A 19,278-nucleotide genomic window follows, 5' to 3' on the forward strand; every position below is an offset into this window, starting at 1 on the left:
CACGAGTTCAATCTCTCGAAGTCCCTCCTTTTTTTACATATTCTGCACAAACGATACATTCCGCCCCGCCCCATTCATATAATTCGGAAGGAAATCCTGTGAGGGGTGAATTGAATACAGTTTAATACCAAAATGCACAAAACTTAAAAATTCATAAATAACAAAAAATTCAAAATACACCTTTTAAAGTCGGATAGATGAATCGAAAATACTCATATTGACAAGTCCCTTGGATTCTCTTAATCAACTTTCTCTTTGAAATAAATACTACAAATTTGATACGCTTACAAATAAAAAACGGAAAGAGTTAAGATAATTGATGATTGATCAATTAAAAGAACTAAATGTTCACATTTGTTCCGTCCACTAGCGGTCCTACGTTATGAGTCAAATGAATAGTATGTGTGGTTTCACATGAATTTTATGTCTACACGTAAGAACTATGTGTCCGACACATATATATCATTTGTTTATCATATTGCAAAAAATCATGTGTGGGACACATAAAAATAATCATTGAATTTTTATTAGTGTACGAGTGCAATCTTAAAATGCTATTATTTTGCAAATTGAGCATTTTATATAAATCTGTTTGATTTTACGTTAGTAGAAAACTTAAGGACTACTCAATAGACACATAATATAGAAAAAATAATTTCTTTTCAGATTTTTATGTGTAGACATAGATTTCAGCTTTTCTACCACTGTAGCAGCAACCAGATTTAAATAAAATGCTCCATTTGCAAAATAGAAGCATTTTAGGATTGCACTCGTATACCTCCCCGTGGAAAATTTTGAAACCATCATCACTTTCATAGTTCTTCTATTCTCCACAAGTGCCAATTTTACGAATTTTCAAATATGTTGGTAAACTTTGGATATTTGAAAACTTGGTAAACTCCAAGACTACTATAAGAAATCTACAAATTTAGTAAATTGTTTCAACTTTAAGATTTCAAATGTTTTAAGATATTTTGAGGAGGCTGTATTTGAAAACTTGGTAAACTCCAAGACTACTATAAGAAATCTACAAATTTAGTAAATTGTTTCAACTTTAAGATTTCAAATGTTTTAAGATATTTTGAGGAGGCTGTCCCTACATAGAATGTCATCCAAGTATATTTTTTTTAAACTCGAAGAAAAGAGTGGAAGAGTAGCCACTCTTTCTATCCATATGCTTATGGCTATTTCAAAAGCTACTGAATTAAAATTTCCCCAATGCCACCTACCGGAAGCAACCGAATTGAAGGGTTCATTAGATTGAAATGTGGAAAGGAGAGATTGGATTTTGAAGTTAGAATATGGAATACTTAAATTGGGGGAGGTTGTTCATTGAAAGTTCCGGTCCGCTTCGTAGCATAGTGCTTGCTAAGAGGTGCCAGGTGGTAACCCACTGATTACCTGACGATCGGCCAAATTTGGAAGACGTCTGCATTGAATTGTCTCACATTGTAATATTCCGCCCACTATATCACAATCAATTGCGAGTAGCTGAGCGGAATGGAGACAAGGAAAGCATTTGGTACAGGAAGGGGGGGGGGTTGGTGCTAATGTTTGATTTGTTTTTGTATAATTTCAGGTGTTAAGGTGGCTCGCTGCCTCTGGATAGTGGGTTTGACGGTGGTTCAGCAGGAATAATATTGAGACATACGGGAATGCAACAAACGTGTCATATTAACTGCATTGGTAACGAAAACACAGAGGAGCGTACACCTGATGTCACACACTAAGGTGATGGTAATAAGGTCGGTGATAATATGACATTTACACAAAAGCGGAGATCAAATCAGATTGGTCAACGTACCAAAATTCGAAACTTCGATTAAAACGTGGAATCTGTGCAGCACCAGTGGAGAACACTCAAAAGCTGCAGGTCTCATCAACCGCTGCCTGCGGTATATAACTTGTGGCTGGTGGCCTCACAAATGGATCTCAGATGTAAATGTCATCAGAAGCCGATAGCAATAGAAACGAAGTCTGCAGGCAAGCGTTTGATTATGAATTAAAGCCGCCAGAACATTTGGGTTCTTATGAATTAAATCCGCCAGAACATCGCAGCAAAGGCAAATACTAAGGCGGCAGAGTGTCAACAAGTAAATTAAGCAAGCCGATAGGAATTTGACTTGGGCCCAGGTCAAGCAGCTGCCCAGAATGGAAGTCTTTCACGTTGGCCCTGTGCACCTCTGGATGTTCCCAGGTATTTGAGTACGACGACGATGGACGTTGCCCCTTGGAACGGAATGAAAGCGAACAAACGTGATGTTGCACAACAGGCCAACGTGTTTCTTTTTCTTTTTTTTTTTAGCAAAACAACAAAATCCTCTATCTCTCTTCTTTATTCTTTTAATCTCTTGCTATCCCCTAATCGGACGCTACCCGAGCAAAGCTGAAGATCAAATTGAAATCAAAATTTGCTGTTATGATGTAACTTATTTTGAATACTCCAGTTGATCTCATTTTGGTTGACTTAACGGTTAACACAGCAAAAATGAGAGCAAAATTTTACACTGTTGAAGCAAACGGAAAACTAATCCTGCTTTCAATTAAATCAATTTGATTACTGATTTAGCATTCATAATGTTTAACTGAATACGGGCCTGGAGTAAATGGTTATCATTCATGTTTCTCAAGCTGAAAGGCTTGGGCTCTAATCTCACCCTGGGCAAGTCACGAATTACCTAAAATGTGTTAAACAAATCAAATAAACAATAATCATTAGTTCAACGACAGAAGAATTTATATTAAATTTTAAACAAGACGTAAACAGCAGAACTTCAAGTTAAGTTGCTTTCATTTAAAAAGTCTTGACTGCATAATGAAAGCACAATATGATATCAGACTTATGTCGCAACATTTGAAATCAAAATGAGTTTTCATTATGATAGGAACTGCACACTTTAATATCGATTTGCTTTCATTTTGTTAACCGACTTTGCTCGGGTAGTGGGACCAAAACGCCTGCTAGTGAAAGGAAAGTCGTTATGCTATACGGTCTAGCATAGGCCACGACTAAATTTCCGTAGGTTCATGCCTGGCTTAAGTGCAGATCGGTAGGCAGTAGCCTGCCAGGGTGTGAACTGGGCAATAACAATAACAATAACAATATGGAATACTTAAATTATTAGGATTTTAGAAATTTTTCAAGATACTGAGGGGTGGATAGATACTGAATCTAGCAACATTCTATTGCCTGGATCTTGTATTTCTGTGTACGGAAATGGGACTTATTTTCAACTCTTAAATAAACTTATTTTTTTTAATTTGAACTTATCTCAGGATATCTTTGCAAATGTCTCCAGGATTACCTTGTGATCGTTCTAAAATTTCATTAGAATCACTTTTAATTTCAGAATTACCCTCAATCTTTTAATTATGCCCAGTATTCCTTAGAAATGTGCTCCATAACAGTAAGGGGGGCACCTGTTGAGATCTCTAAAAAATTGTATATTTTGTTAATTTTTTTAGAACATAAGATGCTGCAACCAACCAGAAGGTCTCGAAGAAACGCGCTCAACTTTTTGACTCAGCTCTGGAACTCTCTTCCGTTCCAAGCTAATCGATGCACCCCTCGAAACATAGGAAAATCCACGAACCCCTCATTTTATCTTTCAAACTTTCTTAGCGAATCAAAACAAACATAGTGTAGTACTAGAATTTAGACTAGAATAGTGTACGTTTATCGATGTACTTTAAACCGATAGGCTAGTCCAGTGTGAACCATTTTAAAATCGTTAGTTTCCACCAGTGTGATTTTTATACTAATTAGTTTAATTTTTTCTGAGTGTACACAACATACATGTTACTTAGAGAGGGTCTGGTATAAGAGAGGAGCGGATTCAAAACAAACTGCCTTGGCAACATATGCTTAGGTGATTTCTAGCAACACTGCCAATGCAATCAAGATAGGCGCTGCTCGATTGGCTCTGGCTTTGACTGTTCGTTTGGCTCAAAACCAGCCAGTCCGCTCTATAGTCGCTATATTCATAGTCTGGCGGATAGAATTTCGGTGTATCAAAAAGCGGAACCAATTCAATATATATATTTGACCAACAATTGAAAAGGTACCTACTATCAACGTTTATAAACAAAACGTTGATTATTCTTTTCTCGCCAATCGAACGCAAATTACCGGCATAATCGGATAGGGGAAACATTCCCCAACCCAAAGATGGTGTTAGTTTGCGTAGGCGAGCCTTGAATCATGAGAAAAGGGTTTCCGAAGTTTTGTTCGCAACAGCTGATGTGCTCTTTTCTGTTGTTGGTCGTGATTTGCTTGATTGACTCCACTATTTGACAGCTCAATTGGTTCCCGAGATTCTATCCGCCAGACTATGAATATAGCGACTATTGTCCGCTCCTCACTTATACTAGACCCTCTCTAATGTTACCCCATGGGGTACTTGCACTTGTCATTGACAGCAACGGAGATATACACCCCTATTCTGTATTTCGTTTCGAACGAAATTCTCATACAAAAAATTTTTTTTTTGTATGAGAATTTCGTTCGAAACGAAATACAGAATAGGGGTGATAATCAAAAATAGTGGTAACTCCTCTGACTTGAAAAAATCGGATGAAATCTATGTTCAGCATCATATAAAGTTGATACCGACAACAGCGGTACAAAATCTGATGGATGGTGTGAAACGTAAAACATCGCATTTAGAAAATCGGAAGCCTCATCAAATAATCTCCTTATACCTTTTGGCAAATTTCTATTGCTGATTATTCATAAAATGTATAAGTCAACTAATAAGCAGACGTCTTGCAAAAAGTTAATGAAGCTCATGTGTCAAATGAAATGTATAACCGGTCACATATACCTTTTATGCATTCTTGTAGGACCTATGTGGTTTGTCTTATGGAATGTATAAGGCTGATGCTTTGGCAAAAATGAATAAGTGAAACACATGAATAAAATAATTGATTTTCGATGATTATGACTATAGTCATTGAACTTCAGTTTGGTAAGAAGTTTCGAAGCTTACGCATGTCCACAGGCCTAATAGAAAGATAGGCAGAAAAAGTTTATCATGAAGAATGGTTGCATGCAGGGTTCCTTCCACTCACTTGCTATAGATGAGTGATTTTCGGAGTTTTGAATCCGTTAGATGTTGTAACGGAGATTTGTATTGTTGGATGCTGGAGGAGATTGGAGGGCGGGTGTTTGACGCATAGAGCCTGTCAGTTTCGCTTTCAGAGTGTCGCAGTCAGCGGTTTTATGATTCGTGAGCGCTCGCGATTCGTAGAATCGTTGATTGTGACTGCAAGTGGCCTCTTCTTGTGTCTAACATGTGCAGAGTATCATTATAGCGTCTAATGGTTTTAAAATTCCTGGTTGCGTGAAATATATTTGTGAGAATATCTGTTTGAGATTTTAGTAGACACGTTTTGTTTGTAGTTTATATTTTATTTCTTTCGTGTAATTATCGTAAATAATAGTTATTCAATAATAGATATCCATATATTCGTACTTTGACGCGAAGTGCTGTGGATTATGAGATGCTCGATGACCCTGGAGGGATCGATTTTGCTTACTGAGCAGAAAATCATGGATTTAACCCCAAGCTCTTCCACAGCACAATAAATCGCCACCATAATTTGTATATTTGATATTGAATATTAACCTCGGAAACTATTTGCATATCAAGCGAAAAGGTAGCCCTGTATCAAAGATGAATACTAAGATGAAACTGTCGGAAGAAAAACTTTCCATTTGAGTGTCCTCTTTCACGGTCCCTTTCATCCAATGAATACCCCCCGTATTCAAGGTAATTTTGTGGTTTTTCTGCCCCCTCGATAGAGATGAAATTTTGCGCTCATTTTGATCAAAACAATCACACCAAAATCAGAGATGTCCCATCTTTTAATTACTCGATTAACAACAAATCGATTTTTTTTTTGTTCGATGTGCTGCCATTTTTCCACCACATGTGCCATTTTTGCAGGACATGTTTGAAACGATCGGTGATGATCCTCTGGAGATGTTAATGCTTATATCGGCATGATATAACCGATTACAAGTATTTTACTTTTTGGTTCGTTAATCGATTAATCGATTATTCGAATGAAAATTGGCCACCACTAGATGAATGTGAAACGTCATTTCAAATATTAGGACCATACATAAATAATGATACAATTTGAAAGGGACCGGGACTCAGCGTTGCCAGATATACCGATTTATCGGTATTTATACCGATTTCCAAACTAGATACTGATGTACAGATAAGGTTCCTCAGAATACCGATTTTTAAGATTTTATACCGATTTATACAGTTTTTTTTAATCATCAAAATTATTATTGCCTGTTTGCGCTCGGAGAAATTTTTTGAGAGAGACTTGTATCTTTTTGAAATACCTCATATTTTTTGAGCCTTCAAAATTCTAAAAAATCATCTCTAAAGATGCCTTATGCTTGAAACTCTTTCGACTAATGTTTGCATTTCCTCATTGTTTTTGGCTACTCATCAATCGAGAAATAGTCGATGGCTCTTTCTGGTAATTCCTAGGGAATCGAGATTTTAAACATTGACTTCCTGAAGTTTCATCCAACTTTCCCAGTAGTTTTCTTTCACCTTACCCTGGAAGCTTCTTCACCCTTCATTCTTTCGTCTTCTCACGCTAGTATTTTCAACTTTCCCGGAACTTCAAGGATGCTATCAGATTTTTATTGCGGATCTACACTAGCTGTAGGCACAGTGTTTGTGCATCGTCGATTATTTGTGCCACTACCCTACCCTGTACGATTCTAGAAAACAATATACAATACAATAAAACAGTGTCTTGTATGCCTCCGCCATGGCAGGACGGCGAAGCAATCGGTGCGTTTGAATTCTATCCGTCTTCGTAATTATCACAAAAATCAACACAACGTAGGGATCCTGCCCGTGCGCGATCACACAGTTAAGAAGTTCTGAAACTTCAGATAAGTCCAGATTTTTGTGTAAGTTTCGATAAATTAAAGACAGTTTCACTTCTGTTAAAATTCGAAAACCCGGGAATTTCAGAAAAGTCCAGCGAACTCCAGTGAACTTAAGGAAACATCATATAACTTCACAAGGCCAAAGAACTTCAGGGAAAATCAATGGTTTTCAGGAACTTTAGTGAAGCTCAGACAACATCAGGACAGATCAATTAATTAATTAAATTGCTGAAATTATAAAGGAGTTCCGAGAACCTCGGGTAATTTCCGAAAACTTCAGCAATGTCCTGAGGGGTTCATGCAAATTTAGGAAACGTAATGGAAGGTACGTGAACATTAGAACATTGTGAGAACATTGTTTGGGAAGTTCTTTGCTTTATATGGCAGTGTCGATTATTTTAAAAATTGAAAAAAATCGGGAAGATCAGAGAACTTCAATTCTGATGTTACAATAAATTCAAGAAAATTGTGAGAGCACTTAAAAAAATTCGTAATCTTCAAGAAAGTCCAGAGACCTTCAAAGATGATTAAAGATATTCCTGTAGTTTTATTATAATCGGAAATTCCGAGCGCTTCGAGGATGACCAAAGAACTCCAAAACAGCCCTAATTTCAGGAAAAATAAAAGAACTTTAAGGATTTTCGAGGAATTATGGAATATTCCCAAGTACATTTTAGGAATGTACCGAAAACTTCAGGGCAATTGCGGAGTCTTCAGGGATGTTTTATGAATATCAGGAAAATTTTCTGGATCATTAGAACATCCCACAGGAATCTATTTCTTCCGGAATTATGTTCTTGTTTCTTTCGATTGTTCCGTGAGTTGCTTCCGACTTTCCGAGCTTCTTCTGGCTTTCCCTGGAAATTAATTATTTTCCACAAATTTCTCAATTCGTGTCTTGGCTATTTCCCGGATGTTTTTCCAACTTGTCTTAGAACTTTCATCGACCTTCATTCAGGAGAGCTTCTTTCGTCTTTCTTTGGATGTTTGTTTGGCTTCGTTCCGGAATTTTCCGATCCTTGTACAAAAGCTAAAATTTTGCTTTGATTAACGGCTTTCTCAGTCTTAAAAACTGCAACAACTACGATGTAATCTGCTGGACATTTCGGCCAAGGGTTGTGGCCTTTTTCAAGTGAAAATATTGTTTGTAGTAATTGTCAATAGTTTAGTCGTTATTGTGGCTGATTTTTCATATTTTGGTTTCATTTAATGATATTTTATTGAAAAAAAAAACTATTTTCTCTCAACTTTGATCACCACTTGAGCACAACGATAATTTTAAAAATTAAATTAAAAAAAAATAAGATTGTTTTAAGACTGAGAAAGCCGTTAAACATAGCCATTCCCCTCAAGTCCACGTCGTCACCATCGTTAAAATTTTCGCTTTCAAAAACGGCAAAAATATATAGTTAATTAAATTGTAAATACCGATAAATACCGATTTTTTAATACCTTTGATACCGATAAGCTTTAAAACAATCTGGCAACGCTGCCGGGACTAATCACAAATTGAAGCGTTATGGTTCTGAGATGCTCGATGACCCTGGAGGGATCGTGTTTGCTTACTGAGCAGAAAATCATGGGTTTAATCCCAGCTCTCCGTCATGACTCTTAAAGTTCATGATCACTAAACAAAATGAATATGTTCTTTCGATAGCCGGCTATCGAGAGATTAAATAAACAACAAATAAACAATACATACTTTTGGTTGCATCGCCAACTTGAGGTGAATCCTAACCGACTACCCTACCCAACCCTCCAACTCCGTAGCACTTATGAGGGTGTCGCTAAGTCGGTGGCCTCTCGTTAAGTAAGTACCACATCAACATTTCCTTCCCTATCCCTAGTTATGGTAAAGATGGGCGTGGCCGGGAATAGCGACAGTCATGCTTCTGTTACTCTTGTTTAGATTGGAACCAATGTTTACTCCCCAGCATTATTCCTGAAAGTAGTCTAACTGAGAATTTCAGAAAAGACGTGATTGTCGCTAGTATCCAATCTACGAAGTATATCATAACAACGCTAACGCTAACGCTAACGCTAATGCTGTAGTCATTGAACTTCAAAAAGAAATAAAGTTTGATCATTTATACAATAATCATAATGGCTACAAAGCCTTTGGGATTTTCTTTAAGTTGTATAGATTTTTCTCCTTTAGTATACTTAAATCTTTGGTTTTTATTAGTTACACAGAAAATGAAACTTACTCAAAGCTTGAGTTTAAACAACCCAAATTTAAGTAAAACCGTTATAGTATTCCATTGGGTAAAAATCAATGTGTTATGATGCTTAATTTTAACTCAACGGTTGAGTAATACGTATATTGCCTAAAGATGAGTAAAAACAAAACGGAAATTTTGTGGGCCTAAATTTATTAGGTACTATACTATAAAGTTTGCGTTGAGTGAAAATAACTCTGAGTTGGATGAAAAAAAAATGTCACGACGACGCCATTTGTGATTTGGCTCCCTTCGAATGAAGTTCAACGCGTGCGATGTCCGGAAGTTTTGCTACCACCATCCGTTCTGTTATTCCCCGTGAGCCGGTTCCTTCGAGACCATCGGTTGTTCGATTCAGAACTCGACGTGTATTGCCATACAGTGACGTAAAGTGGTGAGTCGCGAATCCATAGCGCTAGTGGAGCAGCACATAAATAATTAATTTCGGTTCCTTTCACATTATTTTTCTTTTCAGATATCCAGTACTTGCAGCTTCCACCACGCCTGTTGATCTGGTTCTTTCTGGTGACCCAGGTGTGCCGTAGAAGCCATCCGTTCCCTTTTTTCCGAGCTTTTTTCCTCGTGAGCCGGTTCCTTCGACACCATCGGATGTTGGAAAATGAATAATAATAAATTTGTTGTTGTCTTCACAGATTTTATTGTTCTTGGTTTTTAACATTAGGAATAATTACGTGCTCGTTATACTGCAAGCGTCCCTTTTCTTTAATCATTTGTTTTCCTGGAAATAGTGCCCGGTAAAATAACCTACTGTTGGTATAATTTTTCCCAAAAATAGGTTGTTGATAAAAAAAAATCCCGGTAAAATAACCCATGGTTGAGTTAATCTGACCCAACGCTTGGTTTTTTTATTCGGAAAAAGTGCCCGGTAAAATAACTTATCTTTAAGTTAAATTTACCTAAAAATAAGTTGTTCCTTATTGATCAAATTTACCCACTGAAGTCTTTTCGATCATTTACCCAAAATTAGATTTTTCCATGTTTACCCAAAAATAGCTTCTCGTACGGAACTTCGAGGTTGAGTCAAAAGAACTCTAATTTGGGTAATTTTTTTATTTCTGTGTAGGTAGGTTCCGATTCAACACATTGTACACAGAAAAAAAGTTGTTGAATATTACATCCAAGATTAAGGTTGTGTAAGATTACATTGTACGATGTACATCGATTTTGCGAACAAAATTACATCTATTGATGTAATATTGTATCTGCTTTTTGCTATTACATCATTATTTCATACATCAGCTTGAATTAAGTTGATCGATATTATATTTTTTTTTGCTGTGTGTGTAGTTTCATATTTGTACCCTACTCATAGACTGAGTAAAATTTTCGTCAATTTACTCATCGCTGAGTTCCTGCAATTTTGGCGATTATGAGTGAACTAAACTCAAATTTGTCACAATGATGGGAAAAATCTCCTTTTTCTAATGGTTCAGGTTTCTTGAATGCCGTTTTTTTTCTTTAAAATTATTTCAACAAAGGTACACAGAGAAAAAAAAATACCCTAAATTTAAGTTCGTTTCACTAAATTTTGGATAATTTTGAGTTTTGCATCCCACTCTCACTTTTTGTTTTTGTCAAAAACGGAACGAGAGGTTCGACTTTATTATGACTACCGTTCAATAAGCTACTAGTGAAGATTATTTAACAGATTTCGCAACAGCTGAACGTTCGGTAAACAATTTTACAGTTTTCCTGTAATTATTTACAGATATCTGCGAAAAATTCACAGATATTTGTGAAAAATTACAGGAAATCTGCGAAACTATTTACCGAACGTTCAGCTGTTGAGATTTCGGTAAAATTTTACAGATTTCTGTAAAAATTTCTAAGTGTGAGTAAATGAGATATTCTCTAATTTGAGTCAATTGAACTTAATTTTGGGTAGAAAATACTCACGAGTAAGTAATTAATCATGTTTTGTTGTTTTTGACATCATCCACATCCAGAGGGCCAGTCACTTTCGAATGTATGGGAATGGTAGAAAACCATTTGGAAATGCATGAAAATTTTCAGTTTTTATTCATTATCGTCTTTATGAGAAGTTTTAGATGCACAGAAATTGCACGAGTACATTACTATGATGATAAGGTAAACCCTCGTTTATTTGTTTCCTTCTTTGAAAGCATGTTTAGTCACAAATCGTGGATTTTCTGATATTCTCCATACTACAAAAATGATTTTCCTACCACTGTAGGGGCGACATCTCTCGGATCTTCAGTATAGCTACTACTCAAATAATATAATTAATTATTTTTTGCGTAGTCAAATGTAAACTACTATAAGTGGTTTACTGAAAATTAGCTTATTGTTCGGAACATTTTTCCGGCGCCGGTGGTGTAGTGGTAAGCGTGACTGCTTTCTCACCCCAATGGGTCTGGGTACAATCTCAGCCGAGGTTGGTGGGATTTTTCTGAGGCATAAAAATCTCTGGTCACGTCTTCCGTTGGTCCCATTGTCCGTCGGCACTGATGATTGGCACTATATTGCGGAACAGAGACCGACGTTAAATAAAGGAAATAAGAAGAAGAAGAACGGAAGATTGGAGAAAAGTGGAACAGATCTTAATTTTGGGTAATTTTTCGGCGTGCACCGTGATCGTCTGCAAATTTCTGTGATTAAAAATAAATTATCCACGGCGCCGCGGTTACTTGTATTTCTGTGTATTTGTCCAATAATTATTCCTACATGTAAACTTCACAACTAGGTTAATGGTTTTTAAATTTTCACTACATACATCTAATGTGTTTCAACAATTGGAATATACAACCACACGTCTTACAGTTTAAACAATTTGAACTTGGTGTTTTACATATTTTTTTCTCTCGAATTAAAGCCAAATGTGTCACCGTTGTATGTTTTCACAGTTTTGTTATAATAGTTTTGCAAACGCATATATTTATATTTCCTATCGTCCCGCTTCTTCTAGTCCTAAGTGGTTAAATGACTAGTCAAGTCTTTCACAATCAACTTTCGATAAACATTATTCTGCCATAATTTTCTGAAACTCGTTCAATGAACCGTACATTTCGGGATCCTCTTGTCGTGGACCGGCCTGTGGGGGTCGAGGCAGGGCCAGCGGAACCGGTAGCAACTCTGGCATCACAGAGTGGTGCGTTATCAGCGCCCGCAGCGAGCTGAATTCCTTGGTGAAGCCCTACAAGAACAGGAAGACTTGGTCGAATTGACCTTATGCGTTATGGAAGGGACTCGCTTACCTTAATCTTATAACCTCGTATCGTCCTTAAAATTAGATAATGCGCTACTTTTGGTGCTGGTGGTGGTACTCTGAGGGACAGAGCAAAACAGCCTGGTTTGGTGGTGCTCTGGCGCACCAAAAACGCTCCCGGATTCTGTCGGGAGAGGACCTCCAGGGAAATTTCCCTTGGAATCCCGGCCTGGAACCAGGGCGCTCCCTTCAGTTCGTGTTGTTCCTTCAAGCTAAGGCAATCGTTCCGCAGTGGGATGGAGGCTCCGGTCGAGCCGGCCTGTGGATACAGGGCTATGCTGTGGTTGTAGCGGGGTGATCCTTCCACGGTAGCTTGCGTCACCAGCGTCCTTTGGCAGGAATCGCCGAATTTGTTGAATACTACGTTCGCCTCTACTGCTTCGCTGCAGATGCCTTCGTTGACGTATCCATCGGAGATCGTTTGCGACGAGCTGGATGAGCTCGAGGGGGACGAGCTGTGCACCAGGGGTCTACTGTCTTCGGCTGTCCGGAGGATGCCCATGGTTAGGCGTTTGACCTGCGATTTGGGTTCGTGAAATAATTTCGCTGAAATTGCTTAACGGTTATGAGTGAGGATGCTTACCAAGGGAGGTTTCTCCGTTATCCGCCGGCAGTTGTTAAGTTCGGTAGGAGAGTTTTCCTCCTCGGAGTTGTTCGGTCGAGGCACGTCCAGGAGGTTGTTGGTGTGGTGGAAGAAAATCCCGGAACTGCTGGATGCATTTGGTACCGGTACTCCAACGGAAGCTCTGGTCGCAGCTGTTGGTACCGCCAGCCGGGGATGGTTGTTAGGTGTCGTTTCGATTTGATTGCTGTTGAGTGCTGTACAGTTCATCTTCGCCGTTGCTGCCGTTCGTTCGGATCAGGACATTACGAGCCGATCTGTTGCGGGGGAGGGAGAAGTAGAGAAAACGGTGTCACTATTCGATGTCGGAGAGTGTGTTTCAATTCCGATAATAAGATTGATGGTTTATTGCCCCATGTACGGGTGAAGGACAATAAAATGGGATTTTTATTGATAGCACTGGTCAATTGCGGTGGCGCACGTACGTAATGTGAGCAATAACATTAATTTCCGGATGTAGTTCGCCTGACAGTAAATTAAATTGATTTGCCCTCGCAAAAGTGATGAGTGGTTGAGTGATGTGATGAGTTCAACGCAGGATATGTGCAGTCGTTGGGGCAGACAAATGATGGATTAAATCCATTAACATAAAACAATGATACTCGAAATGGTCTCTTGGGTATGCTTGGCCAATTTGGAATGCGGTTTCTATAGGGATTTGATGTTACTTAATGCTATTTGTGTTATGTTTAATTAATTGCGTTTTGGATGTTTAGGCGTATTTAGAGTGGGTGAGCGAGTAGTGGAGATACTAAGACAATTTATTTATTTATCAATGTACATTCAATTTTTCAACGGCGCTGGTGGTGTAGTGGTAAGCGTGATTACCTCTCACCCCAGCAGGCCTGGGTTCAATCCCAGTCGGCGCCGCCGGGATGTTCTGAGGCATAACATCTCTGATCACGCCTTCCTTCGGAAGGGAAGTAATGCCGTTGGTCCCCGGTTCATGAGTTGATGGGTCGATAGGTAGGGTCCAGGTGTGGGAGCTGCCTTCCTGGCACGTCGGTAGCATTGGTGCTCAGCACGGAAAACATATAGCTTTCAAACACTATTTTGCTAGAAAAATATTACATTGCAATAAAACTGCATACATTTTTAAACAACTCTTCCTCCATTAATGGGATCACTGTTCCAGTAGTGGTGGTAGTTACTAACTTTGGTTCCTATAATAGTGAAATGCATTATAGGGGCACTACGCAACTATAGGTGCAAAGGAGTTACAATCTTAAGGAAACTGTATTATTTTCCGTTATTTTTGTGGATTTTTTTTAATTTTAAAATATACCAATTTGCTTTATTTAGAAGAGCTACCGATGAAAAATCATCTTATCACTTCTTCACTATTCCGGCAAAATGGGAAGGTACCGATGAAACGTGCTCAACTTTTTGGCTCAGCTCTGATACTCTCCTCGGTCCCAAGCTAATCGTTGCACACCTCGAAACATACGAAAATCCACGAACCCCTCTTTTTATCTGTCAAACTTTCATAGCGAATCAAAACAAACATAGTTTAGTACTAGAATTTCGACTAGATTGGGGTACGTTAATCGATTTGCTTGGGACCAATTGGCTAGTCAAGTAATGAGCCAATTTGAAAACGTTAGTTTCCACCGGTTGGTATCACGATGAGCAGCTCCAGTCAGATGGTATTTCTGGACATTTTAGTTTGATCATTAACCGAAGAATTGACCTTCCGGACATAAGTCCACAGTCAGCTGCACTCTAGAGTTAATGAACAGATTGAGCCCATCTGATAGGAAATATGGTCGAGGTTTAGCGCTGGGTTACGATTTTTCTTATGGAGCTGGAGGTACCTATCTCCAGCATGTATCTGGAAGGAATGAGATTTTTTACCGAGGATTAGATTTCTTGGAGGAACATTTCTTCATATCAGAATTGGTGTTGTTTAGAATGTGGGATTCATTGAGTGGAATGTTGTTATGCATCTGATGATGATAATTTTCATTACAATAGCGCGTCCCCTAATGTGCTGCTTTAGACAGGCATTAAGATGTGCGCTGAGCTTACTGTCTTTCGAGGAAATCATGGCAGGACTAGGTGAAAATTCACGGTTATTGCAGTCTCCAAAAATTGAATTGTATCAATAACTATGATTAAATCAAATTTTGACACATACGCACAGGCGCAGAAAATATTTCAGTGCTGCCAAATACTTTAAATAACAAATTTTTTCAACCATGGATGCCAAACAGTGCCCATGAGTGTGCCCAGGTGTACCCAAATCCGTTTTTGGCACACTGTGCGGAGGGACCAACCCCTTGAAACTTCCTTGAACTTCTATGGACTTGCCTAAAGTTTTCGTTTTTTTTTCATGAAGTTTCCAAAATTTGTCATGGAATTCAAGGAACTTCTGTTACATTCCTATATTTTTTTTTCGATATTCAGAGAACTTCTCTGAATAACTCGAAATTTTCCAGAAATTTCTAAAACTTTTCTGAAATTCTCGGAATATGCCGTTATTCCTCGACACCTCTTGAAAAAATCTGCAATTATTTAACGGAACTGCTCTGAAGTTCTCTGATCTTCCATCCTCGGAACATCTCTGGAAATAATTAAACTGCCTAAAAATGTTTAAACTTCTCTGAAGTTGGAACTTTACTGAGGTTTTTGGAAATCCCCGGAGATTCTCGTAATTAAAGTTCCAACAATTTCTTTGAAGTAAACTGAGTTGCTCTCAAATTCTCTGATTTTACCTGATGTTCTCATAATTCTCCTGAAATGTCATGAAAACCTTTAAACTCCCCAGAAAATCTGTGGACTTCTGTTCCAAATATGTCTGAAGATTCTCAAACTTTCCAGGAGTTATCTGGACCTCTCTAATATTCTTGAAACTTCTTAAATTGTCCTGAAGCTCATGCTGATGTCTTAAATGTATAGAAACTAACCTTAACAGATCCTTAATTGTTGCAGTCCCAATTTTTTCCAAGGCTTATTTTAAGGAACTTTTTTCGCTTTTTGTAAACTCAGCTATTTACAAAATCAGAGAAATATAAGAAAACATTTTTTTGATGGTCTCCAAATTAATCTGAAGCTCAGACCTTTATCATTAAAGGACATAAAAGACATTTTTTGAGATTTTATTCAAAGATATGCATTCAAAAATCCTCGTAGAGTTCAAACACTCAATATGAAATTAAAACTCCATATTCGAGACTCAGTAAAATCTTCAAATCTTCCTGAAGAATTCATCTTGAAGTTCTACATGCTCAATCAAGTTTTCCACTATGTCCAGAATAAATGTAAGGTCCAGTGAGCTTACTATATTATGTGAGATTTATGTTTGTATTAACAAAATATCTCCGATTCATCCTGGAGTTCCTATATTGAAGTTCTACGGACTAAATCCGACGATTCAGTGGTTCATCTGATAACCCCTGTGGAGAAGGCCGCAGTGATATGACCACCCACAATCTTGGACAGAACAGCATAAGTCCACACCTGGCTGCGGTAGCTAAAAACGCAGCCAACCCCCATCAGATTCCCAACATCTTTCTTGAGGAATCCGAGATCACAGCTGACAAACTGTTGGCCTATATCAAATCATCCAAAAATATGAGCGGCGCCGGTGGTGTAGTGGTAAGCGTGATTACCTCTCACCCCAGCAGGCCTGGGTTCAATCCCAGTCGGCGCCACCGAGATGTTCTGAGGCATAACATCTCTGATCACGCCTTCCGTCGGAAGGGAAGTAAAGCCGTTGGTCCTCGGTTCATGAGATGATGGGTCGATAGGTGTAGGGTCCAGGTGTGGGAGCTGCCTCCTTGGCGTCGGTAGCATTGGTGCTCAGCACGGAAAACAAGATCGACGGAAAACAAATCAAAGGAAAACAACAACAAAATCCAAAAATATGAAGGCTCCAGGTTTCGACAACATCCTCAATCTGGAACTCAGTATAGAGGTTGAGTAAAGGTTTCCTCATATCGTATAACATTTGAATACAGCTTGAGGCTGTATAATTGAAATGAGTAAAGCGTTTACATTTCGAAAATTGTTAGTTGGGTATAGCTAACAACAATGATACTGTATTGCATAATCCTTGTTTGTTATTGTTCCATAAGATAAGGGGTTCCGGAAAAGAATGTATTGAGATTGAAACAAAATGATGATTCTACTGCAATATTTACTTTGCTAAGATTCTAATTGTAAGCCTTCTACACACACTTAGAAACTATCGCCGACTTCGGTAATTTTTACCGAAGTCTGAACAGCTTAACTGTTCGGTAAAAGCTACTTTGAACATAAATGTCTACTAAAATGACAAGATTTGATCATTTGAACAAGGTTGAACATGTTTTAAAACTATTTTCAAATTCAATTACCTTTAAAATGAAGGTCAAAGTTTTACCGAATGTTCAGTTTCGGTTTCGGTAAAACTTACCGAACACGGAAACAAAATCTTAGTGTGCACGGCTAATTCAGATTCCAGCACTAGTACTCGAACTTCATGAACCAGTTCCATGAACTCATATAATGTAGTCGTTGTTTTATTGCACACAGGAGCATTAAGAAAGATTTTAATACACGACACCACCGAAACGGAGCATAAATTTGTCAGTGCAATTTTTCTTCACTCTGCAAAACGAGCATAACGTTGCACTACATTCCAAGAGCAAATTTTCATTATGTCGTAAGTAACATTCGCACCGATCCGAGAAAAATAAAGTTTTGTTTTGATGACCGAAAAGTTATTCCTATTTCCAATTAAACACATATAATCTCATAGTGGTAGCAATGTTTAACATATTTAGCCGGGTTTTAATCATACAAATGCAAATCGCTAGCTTTCATGCTAAGAAATACTGGTTTTTGAGTCAAAAGTTATTATACGTCGTTTGGTGGCCCCTATTGTTACTTAAGTCAAAGTGTATTTACCAGGATATTCTGGAGAATTATCAATTACGTCTGCTTACGTGCAGCCCATTCATCATTTTAGGACCACTGAAATCATCTTAGCAACAAACAGTTCGATTTATTCACTTTAATAATGAGAAAGCGAAACGACGAAAGTACACTTTTCACGGGTTTCTCAGTGCTGTTACTTAAGGCAAACGGCATCTCCATAGAAATCGGGTGACTTAAGTAACATCGAAAACTATTTTGATCGGAAGGTGATTACGTCAAAAAGCAATTCGACTGGTAAATAAATTTAAAAATGGGATGTGATCCTATATTCGGACAGTATACAGTGTTATAGCAGGAGCATCGATTGACACTGATAGCTCGACTTTGTTTACCTTTGTTACATTTGACGTTATGAAAATTTGCTCTTGATTCCATGTTGGGAGAGCTGTTCTTACTTCATGCTTATTGAACGAGCTCAACCTTGAAGTCAGCCGTGGCCCAGTGGAATCGAGCACAGACACCGAAAGCATCACACCTAAACAGTTCTTGATCGAATTCCAAATCAGCTTCAATAAAAAAGACACAACTGTGAAAGCTCCACTGACTGATGTTTATTATTCGATTTATTCTTAGAAATCGATTAAATAAATGTGTTAAAAGAAGAAGTAAACTTTATGTGATTTTAACATAAACATTACTTCGATTGATTTATGACACGTATATTATATTGTGGTGAATAGTAAAGCTTATGCTTATGCGTTTCAAATCCATTTCAGTTAATTATTATAATTTGACCGATTTTCATTTATCATATGACGATCATGTAAAAGTTACCAAATTATCAGCATTGTAAATGTATCAGATATTTATATAGAATTTACCTGACACATTTTCAATCATATCATTTTCATTAAATTATCTTATAGCGCAAATTTATTAAACTTCCACATAACAGGAATATGTCATATTGGTTCAGTGTACTGAAGAGAATAGCAGTGCCGGCAGTGCAGGCTTTAAAGAATTTAGACGCCTCAAAAGGTCCTGGACCTGACGGAATTCCTCCAGTATTTTTAAAAAGTCTAGCAATGGAACTCACTGCTCCATTGTTTTGGCTTTTTAATATGTCACTGGAATCCGGAACCTTCCCAAAAATATGGAAAAGCTCATTTTTAGTACCTATTTTTAAATCTGGCCGAAAATCTGACGTACGTAATTATCGTGGAATAGCCATTATCTCTTGCATTCCAAAGCTTTTCGAGGCAATTGTAAATGAAAAATTATTTCTTCAAACCAAAAATAGAATTACTGACATGCAACACGGCTTCTTTAAAGGACGTTCGACCTCGACAAATTTACTTGAATTTATAGACTATTCATTAAATGCAATGGATAATGGAAACCACGT

At 37.8% G+C, this 19,278-nt stretch overlaps 1 protein-coding gene across 1 annotated transcript in view; it reads right to left on the bottom strand.

The window, feature by feature from the left end:
- Positions 1-11,809: 11,809 nt before the first annotated feature.
- The window catches only part of LOC135700327 (EGFR adapter protein-like), a 60,632-nt gene continuing 53,163 nt past the window's right edge, over positions 11,810-19,278 (bottom strand). Inside the window, exons 2-4 of the mRNA XM_065220818.1 lie at positions 12,975-13,270; positions 12,381-12,908; positions 11,810-12,319 (exon numbers count right to left, since the gene is read on the bottom strand). Of these exons, the coding sequence (XP_065076890.1) occupies positions 12,146-12,319; positions 12,381-12,908; positions 12,975-13,223 (951 nt within the window). The 5' untranslated portion in view covers positions 13,224-13,270 and the 3' untranslated portion in view covers positions 11,810-12,145. The remainder of the gene's footprint in view (positions 12,320-12,380; positions 12,909-12,974; positions 13,271-19,278) is intronic.

Source organism: Ochlerotatus camptorhynchus, unplaced genomic scaffold (genome assembly GCF_037179485.1).
Source record: "Ochlerotatus camptorhynchus isolate MF236.1 unplaced genomic scaffold, CSIRO-AGI_Acam_v1.1 ptg000132l, whole genome shotgun sequence".
NCBI lineage: Eukaryota > Metazoa > Arthropoda > Insecta > Diptera > Culicidae > Ochlerotatus > Ochlerotatus camptorhynchus.